Below are 8950 nucleotides of genomic sequence, written 5' to 3' on the forward strand. Positions count from 1 at the left end.
TACAGCATGCGACCGCAGTACCGTCTCCATTTTCATCCAGCGAGGTGCTGCTTGCAGCTGCAGCGCACACTCTAGAATCGGAGCACTGCTTCACAATGGCTTTCTCATCCCCTGAAGAGAGCAAAAAGTACTTGATTTGATATTTTTTATTTTTTATTAAATTTGTAGTTAGCATTTCTCTTTTTATAATATCCAATGTGTTCAGAAGCTTTATCACACGCATATAATGTAGCTTCCTTTTTGCAATCCATCTCCGCACCTACAGAACATGGTTGTTTTTTTGTTTTTCTTCCTCACACTCATTTCCTGAGGAATTTTGACCTAGATTTGCTTATCTTCATGAGCCATTAAAACAGGCAACATGCAGCCAGTTATGTTCGAATGTACGACAGAATAGTTAATGTGATACTTTTATGTAGAAACAAGTGGGAAATGCCTTTATACAATCTAGTCCTTACAAACCAAAGATCTTATACAACTGTGGGAATGACTGATATAATTCTTTCAGTTTCTCTTCAGTAAACAAGAGTGAGAAGCTGTTCTCGAGATGCTCTAGTTGTTTCTAGCTATTACTTTGCACAAAATATTTTTTTTGGAAAGCCACTCTTACCTGATATGCTTATAGTGGTCATGCAGGTATCCAGAGGAGCCTGGCAGTCCTCATTGTTGCTGTTGCAGTACTCATTAGAAGCAGTGGAACTGCATACGTAACACTTAAGAGAATTTGCTGCAGTAGGCACAAATAGATTTGATGTTAGTGGAATCTTATGTTTTGTGTCTCCTTGGAATCTTTTTCAGTTCATACTTGGTTTTACTTACTATTATTGTACTTGGTGCAATTAATTACTGAAATATGCCAGTAAAATACAGATGAACTGTGTTCTGTATATAATGCTGACTTGCAGTAAACTGATTAGCTATCTAGCTTAATTTGAATCTAAGTGGTAGATTTCTCATTTTCTATCAAAACCTATCCCTATCCTATCTAAATCGGCCAGGTTTGAGATTTTGCTACTAATACAAAAAAGGTATTTTTCAACTGTCATTTTCTATTTTAATTGATAAACATCAAACACTGAGCAGAAAACTGATCTGATTAAAGGATAGAAGTCTGTAGGCAAATGAAAATCCATTACCTGAGTGCACAGTAATTAGGAAAAACAGCAGTCCTGTAACGGTGTCCATGCTTTCCTAGTAACCTGTGTTTGTGTGGCTGTTGTACAGAAACGGACGATCTCTTTGGATAACCACCCAGTAGACGTTCCTTCACATTTCCTGAATGGTATAACCCAGCCCAGCTGCCATTCCCTCATGCTTTTGGCCTGTTATCACAAGAAGACAATTGCATTCTCTCAGGGCAACTGTCGCTGACCGTCATGGCACACACGCAGTTCATTGTGCGTACAGACATCAGTGCAGACTTGTGGACTCCCTTCTCTATGACTAAGCTATTCAGTAAGAACAATCACCAGGGCTGATTTAACATTTGTATTTACTTGCAGGCAGTCGTTTTAATTGATAAACACTGACTGGAAAGAACTGGACCGGATAGAAGAGTTTGATCCGCTATAGATTAAATAGTGTCGGTCAGCAGAGCTGGAATATGGTATGTTGCTTTCACTGGTTTTTCACTGTTCGACATCTTCCCACATCCCTAAGATGTGGGCTTTGGGACCAGAAGGTTGCTGGTTCATTCCCCAGGACTAAGGCATCTAAGCCCAGATTGCTCCTTGTGCGCTGCCCATGTGTGTGGTGATTGCCAACAAACACTGAATTCTGTTCTACTGCTGTGCAGTGGGAGTTAAGTGTGCTTAATCTTGGTGTTAAATTAACCACCTTTTTCTGTTTAATTTAGGATATCTGGCAACAAAACATAACATTCATGTAAAGTCAGTTAGCACAAGTTTCATTGTCCTGTATTGGGAAACAGTTGCAGAGATGCAATCAGTCATACAGATCAGTGATGATTTGTAATGCTGAAAAATATAAAAACCTTTTAAAACCTTGTTCAAGTATAATACTGAAGTATGCTTTGTCTTATAGATAAAGCTAAAACACATCTTTCTTTTTATTTTTTTTTATTTTGTTAAGCCCAGTACTGTACAGAACATATATTGTCATGAACCTCAGTGACAAAGCTGTCTCCTGTTGGACACTGCAGCAGTATGTAAGTCACAGGGGGGGGAACTGCAGACAAAGGCAGCATCTGTCCATTGAGCTGTAAACTAAGAGCCTCTTGCAGTTCAGTTCCCATGCTACTGTATAGACCAGAAGACTCCGCATTATAGTGCTGCTGTAGACGGTAAATTGACTAAAAAGCACTGAGCTGAAGGTGTTTGAGCGGAGTGTGGCCAGGTTCACAGTTTTGCACTGTTATGTTAATTCTGTAGGTCATGTTCATCGTTGTAGTGTAGGAAATCTTTCAGTCGTTGCATACAGTAGCAGGCGAGGCCTTATACTTTCATCTTTAGAGAAGTTGATCATAATGTGATTTAATGTAGATATTATTAACAGATGAGGTTTACTTCCTGTTTACTTGTAGAATGTCCTGCAGGCTGAAGGAGGTGTAAAGTAAGGCTGAACTCCAGTTTTGTTCAGCTGAGAAGACGACTTTCATGCAGTAGAGCTGCAGTAAGATTTGAGCAGCTGTGGTCATCCAAGCTTTCGAATGCAGGACATACTCTTAACGGACTGTAGAAAGGTTCAGGCTCAGCAGTCTTTGAGACGCAGGAGCAGTTGGGACAGATGTTTAGTCATCTTCCATGTTCACACTCGGGGTGTGGGCGTGCGTGTGACCAGCTCCTTAGTATAGCATGCATGCAGCTTCAGCTCGTTGTACTTCTTGTGATTCACTGTCAGTCCTCATGTGGTTTTCCTTTACATCTCTTTCTGTGAGATGCGCCGTACTCTCGACATCTTGATTTGTTTACTGGGTAAATCCTGGAAAAGATAAAAGTAATATAAAAATGTTTCTATTTAAAGTTAAATAAGACTGACATGGTTGCTGTGGATTCAATTATCAGCTGATGTTTAATAATTTAGTAATATGGTCACTTTGCACAATCAGTGATTATCATCAGAATCTTCCAAATAAAAGTATAAATACTGCTGTAGATTCTCTGTACTTGTTTCCATGTTCTGCTCTGTTCTAATTAAAAAAAAAAAAAAAAAGTCCACACCTGCGCTGGTAGAGGTAGATGAGGAAGACCACATCATCTCGGAAACAGGCCAACTGGTGGGGGCCGGGAGTAGTTATAATTCCACTGAATACATCACTTATGAACGTGTTCAGCCCCTGAGCATATGGGTAACGCCAACATATTAACAGTGTTTAATACTGCATAAACCTCTACTGTTTTGAGGTATTACCTTTACAAAGCAGAGTCCGTCAAAAGTTATACTCACTTTGTAGAGTAGTACTGACATTGGAAGGTGGGCGACTGATTTCAGCTGCAAAGAAATGCAAAACAGGTCCTTGACAAACAGTCAGTGTAGCTCATGGGCTCTATGAAATTGATATTGAAGTGCTCACAGAACAAACCTTGTAGTTAACATATAACTGAGGAACCATAGATAGAAATCCAAATGCATAAACTCCTAAATTACAAAGAAAAAAGGAGTCATATATGTAATGTAAAAATAACTGGGAAAACAAAGTAGATAAAGCTGTTTCATGAGTTTTTTAAACTTACCACTGACAAGACTGTTGATGATCCAAAAGTACCAACTAGTCAAAGCATTATAAACACAATGTTAATACAAAATAAAAACAACAGAAATCTAGACATGCCTTTACAACAGCAAAATCCTTACCTTTTATTCTTCAGATATAAGAAGGAGTACATGGCCCCACTGATACACAGTGGATACAGTAAATATGACAAAAACGTCATAGCCTGAGAGAGGAAACAGAAATGTTACTTTGCAAAGTTGTAAACATACCCCCCCCCCCCCCATGTTTACTGTAAAACAATTTCAGTACCTTAGCATCATGTTCTTCTGTTGCATGCTCGATGTCATCTAACCTGTCTTCCTAAAGACAACACACTACAGTAAGCAGCAAAAACATCCCTCCCCCTAAGAAATCAGAACTTTTAACAAGAGCATTTACCATCCGCTAGTCTATAAGGATGATAATTATTCAAATGACCTGTAGCTGTATTAAAAGTTTACAAGCACACTGGTGAATAGAACTTACTTTAAAATTGGGCTGGACTGCAAAGACTCTGCTGACTTTCCAAATCTTGAGAGAGAGAGAGACAGGCTTAGCATAAAAGGTTATTTAATCAAGGTGTTTTGCATTTAAAAGACAAATCTGTTTTGATACCTCGATAAAAGCTGCAATGCCCATGGGAATGAGGGTGAGCAAGCTGGTTTGCTCTTCTAGCAGATGGAGGAATATCACAACAGTGCTGAAACACCTCCAGATTACTGTAGAAACAAACCTGCATTAGTAAAATGGAGCAGGTTTGCTATTTCACATATTTGCAAGCCATCAAGACTGCCTGTCAAAAGTGTGACATGTATGTATGTATTTATTTATTCAAATCAATCTTCAGTCATTTTCTTGTCAATATCAAGTTCTGTTAAGGACATGTTTTGTTCACAAACCTTTGATCAGAATTGTATATTAGTTTCAGCTGGACTACTTTTGGTTGAGAATAAGAAACGTCAGTTAACAACAGTGTAGTTGGGTGTAGTTTTGCTATACCCAAATTAGCAGTCTTAAGAACAACGGCTAGTTTCTACCACTACTAGAACTCCTCACTCGCTCCAGCTACAGTATTTAATGCAAATCCATCTCACCTGATCGCCTGGAAATACCAGCTAAATTTTTCTTCCCTCGCCAGAAGCTCACATCATTTTTAAAAGCAAACACTTCAAATGAGAGCTGCAAAATATTGCAAGACATGGTTAATACACCCTTCCTTGTTAATAAAGTCCAAATACTTTTAAAGGTAAATATAATATGATCACATTTATAATATTTACATCTACACTGTCAGAGACTAATAGAGACAATCTCACATGGAATGCAGGCACCAGGATGTACAAAGCCAATACATGAAGACCAGTCTCAACAAACATGGCTTTAATTTCATCAAGGTTCTGATCAGAAAATCCTGAGAAAAAAGAAACAAATAATCAATCTCCATACATAAACTATATGTCCAAATGTTTGTGGACACCCCTTCTAATGAATGCATACAGCTGCTTTTAAATTGTGCCCACACAGCTTGTCTAGTCCGTGTAGATAAGTACTGACAATAGAATAAGATTCTGGAGCAGTGGGCTAGTGGGCTCCATCCAATACTTTTGGGATGAGGTGGGGTGGACATTATTCAACATCCAGACTTCACTAATGCTCTCGTTGCTGAATGCAGTCAAATCCTCATGGAAAATCCAAAATCTAGTAGGCCTTCCATGGACAGTAGAGACACATGCTTCAACAACATGTAGTGTATTTGCAATAAACGAGTCACTAAACCAAAGCATCACTATGTGCTAAAACGTTAACTTAATTCAAATTGATTGTGAAATAAACTCCAGCTGCAAAATAACTTAAGCACATTGTAAGGGACTTACCAAAATGTTTAAGTGAATATATGACAGCTTGGACGTGAATCCATATTCTGAATTTCCGCAGAGTAATTGTATCGTATGATATGGTGAATGGGACTGCCTTTGTAGTGCTATTTATCTCCTTAGTAAGAATCATAGTAAAAACATGACATTAGAATAAAGTCTTAAAACAATTCTGTGACCATTTTCAATAGAAGAAACCCAGTTTACATACGATTAAGTCCTTTATCCTGCTTCTCATTTCATCAACAAGTAAAAGGGGCAGATACAGTTTCCTTTTTTCCTTCTTTCCATCTTCAACTCTGAGTAAAAACAATGGAAATGATAAAAATAATTGTATTGTATCAGAAACTTTACCACGGTTTACAGTCCGTTTTACTGGTTAAATTATGGAACTCACATTTTCATGTATCTGCGCAGGTCACTGGGCACTGCTGCATTATTAAAAGTGAAGTCCTCTGTCATCATGTTTAGAGCAAGACGGGATTTCCAGTACGCCACAAGTCTTTGCTGTAACGTAATATATCAGAATTTCAATATCAGTTTATCCCCAAATATAGAACAGGTAAGACTTTATTTAGATGGTCACCTAATGTTCAACTAACAATCAACTGAATGTCTATTAAAGACAACTGAACTCCAAGTTGAATGTAAATGACCAGTTTAGGGTTAGGTTAAGGTAAGGGCTAGGCTTAGGTTTTAGGGTTGAATTAAGGTTAAGGTTAGGTGTAGGGTTAGATCCCATAGAAAGTAATTTCCAGTTTTGTTGCATTTAATAGAAATTCAGTTGAATGTTAGTTGAGCATCCATGGGGTATCTACAATGGACCATCCAAGTAAAGTGATACCATATTACATATTTGAAGTTTATTTCTTTTTGGTCAAGATTTAACCGCTAAAACAAGATGGCAGACCATTCCATTTCTTGGCATATATTTTTATAGCATAATCTGAATCGCATTAACAGCCCAGATTTTCTTTGCGACCCCCATAATAAAAGTTAGGAGAAAATGAATATTAATATGCATATCATAATCTACAGCACACACAAAGATGTTTGTTAGTGGGCTCATTTGCATACAGAGACCTTCATTCATTAGTATTAGAATTACCAGCGATAAAGATAAACAAATTATACATTTGTAGGCCTCTTGTTTCAAATCTAGGTCAAACATGATGGACGTTTTAAATAACATCAGAACTACACTACAGAAGAGTCTGCAGTATTACCTTCTGAGGGTCTCTGGTGGAGCCAGGGCTGCCCGCAGGAGGAGGAGGAAGCATTTGAGCGGTGAGGCGAGCCACCAGACGCACATGTTTGCTGTCCTTCCAAGGTGATACTCCACTCTTGTGTACAAACACCACTGCGTGGAGGGTGCTATTCTTATGGGTCAGTTCAGGCAGCAAAATGCTCACCTTCCTGTTTCCAAGAGAAGGTATATAGAGAGGAGGACCATTCAGTGTATGCAGTAGTGAATTCCCTCAAGTCATTTCTAAATGCCACTGAAATGTGATGTGAAAAGCACGAGGCAACATAACAGGGTTGTAAATACGCTTGTAAAACCGCATCTGACCAAACTCACATAATTACTATTTATACATAAAAAAGCAACTTAGAATACATAATAAATACATTGCATGACAGTGGATATCTGGACAATCCTGAACAAATGCTGAATCGGACATTCAAAAAGAAAAATAATGGATCTGATCTGATTCTGTCTGAACTTAGCCTGAAATAGCACAGAATGGACTGTTGCATTAGTGTAAAGCATGTCACTGTAAAGTAGGTCACATGATAATGTCACATGATGACAGTAGGGGTAGAGCGGACATGTGAGGTGTTTGAGTATATTATATAAACATAAAAATGATATTGGTTTAAAGTTTATTTTGTAAAGAAAAGAAAAACTGGAATCATGCCATCTCTGATCTTATTCAGCATCAAATTGTAGTTTTACTGTTGCGTAATTGTACTCTACACATTATCAATATTACAACAATAACAATAAAATCATAATAATAATAATCTTTATAGTCATATTAATAAACATATAGAATTGTCGAATATTAGCATGAATTGCTATAAATTAATGACTTGAATGTCCAGCCTATGGAAACCTAAAACACTTGAGTGTTCATGCATTTACTTACAAGAAGCAACTTGCCTTTCAAGCTTGGCATGAATTTCAAATTTGTCCACTCTGAGCAGGAGCTTATGTCCAGCCTCGTCATTGGGGTCCAGGCTCGAATACATGCTGAGCTTTGAGATTCGGAACAAGGCGAATCACATTACAGCACATGTCATCGCTTACCAGGACATGATGTGGGTGTGTTGATCTATGCCATTACCTGGAGTCGAGGTTTGCCACTGAGATAAGATGTAACGCAGTCATCTCCCCTTGCAGGATCGCACGGTTTTGTGTGCACAAAGCCATAGATGGCCCAACACGTATGGAGCACATAGACGACCAACACCCCAAAAATCACTTTCGTGTAAGACATCTTAAACTGGGAGCCATTCTTCTGCTTAGAATAGCAGGAGGGAAACATTTTGTCTTAGGAAAAATTAAACAGACGCTGAAATCTAACCGTGGAACATCACTGGATCCCTATCATCCTCAGCTCATCCTCTCTGCAGAGGTGAAGATCATCCATTTGGAGCTGAGCATCATTGATCCGAGCAGCAGAGCAGCGCCGAACTGCAGTTACACTCAATGACAGGAAGGCGTCACCACCGCTGCGCCGAGAGCGCACAGGACAAAAGCTCCGGAAAAAATCCCTTACCAACACTATATTTATCTTAAACGTCTAGTGCACGGAGGACGCCGGTAGCTCTGGTAATCAGCTGTTCCGCTGTTTCTAGCCTGTGGACGGAGAGCGCCATTTTGCGGTCGCTCTAGTCTGCAGCGACGGCCTTTCCAGCTCCCGACGGTTCAGCGCACCACGCGTTAACTCATTCATGACCAACAGCTGCGCTCAGGGTGGAGAAAACGCCTCGAGACGTCCTGTGATTGGTTTAAAGTGCTGAAATGTCATATCATTTTACCGTAGACATCAGACATTTAAAACTATGGTAAAAACGCCTAATCATAATTTAATCATAATGACAAAAAATCCTAAATATAACAACAACGTGACCAAGACCCTTTTTTTTTCAAAATATTACAATTTACTTGAAAATGTCACATAAAGGATAAGAAAAAAATAATGTTTCAAACGGTTTAACTCAACACATTCACGTAACACACAGAGAGAGAGAGAGAGAGAGAGAGAGAGAGAGAGAGAGAGAGAGAGAGAAAGAGAGAGAGAGAGAGAAAGAGAGAGAGAGAGAGAGAAAGAGAGAGAGAGAGAGAGAGAGAAAGAGA

At 38.8% G+C, this 8950-nt stretch overlaps 1 protein-coding gene across 1 annotated transcript; it reads right to left on the bottom strand.

Annotated features, from left to right (window-relative positions):
* Positions 1 to 2096: 2096 nt before the first annotated feature.
* LOC140555522 (lipid scramblase CLPTM1L-like) lies at positions 2097 to 8560 on the bottom strand. Its single transcript, XM_072678782.1, has 17 exons — positions 7935 to 8560; positions 7751 to 7845; positions 6813 to 7002; positions 5984 to 6093; positions 5798 to 5885; positions 5587 to 5704; positions 5029 to 5123; positions 4807 to 4891; positions 4328 to 4431; positions 4199 to 4243; positions 3983 to 4033; positions 3814 to 3896; positions 3693 to 3727; positions 3542 to 3597; positions 3406 to 3450; positions 3180 to 3295; positions 2097 to 2940 (listed from the first exon to the last, which is right to left on the bottom strand). The coding sequence occupies exons 1-17, from the start codon at positions 8133 to 8135 to the stop codon at positions 2856 to 2858; spliced, it is 1602 nt and encodes a 533-aa protein (XP_072534883.1). The 5' UTR covers positions 8136 to 8560; the 3' UTR covers positions 2097 to 2855.
* Positions 8561 to 8950: the final 390 nt, after the last annotated feature.

The sequence above is a fragment of the Salminus brasiliensis genome, chromosome 5 (assembly GCF_030463535.1).
Source record: "Salminus brasiliensis chromosome 5, fSalBra1.hap2, whole genome shotgun sequence".
Taxonomy (NCBI): domain Eukaryota; kingdom Metazoa; phylum Chordata; class Actinopteri; order Characiformes; family Bryconidae; genus Salminus; species Salminus brasiliensis.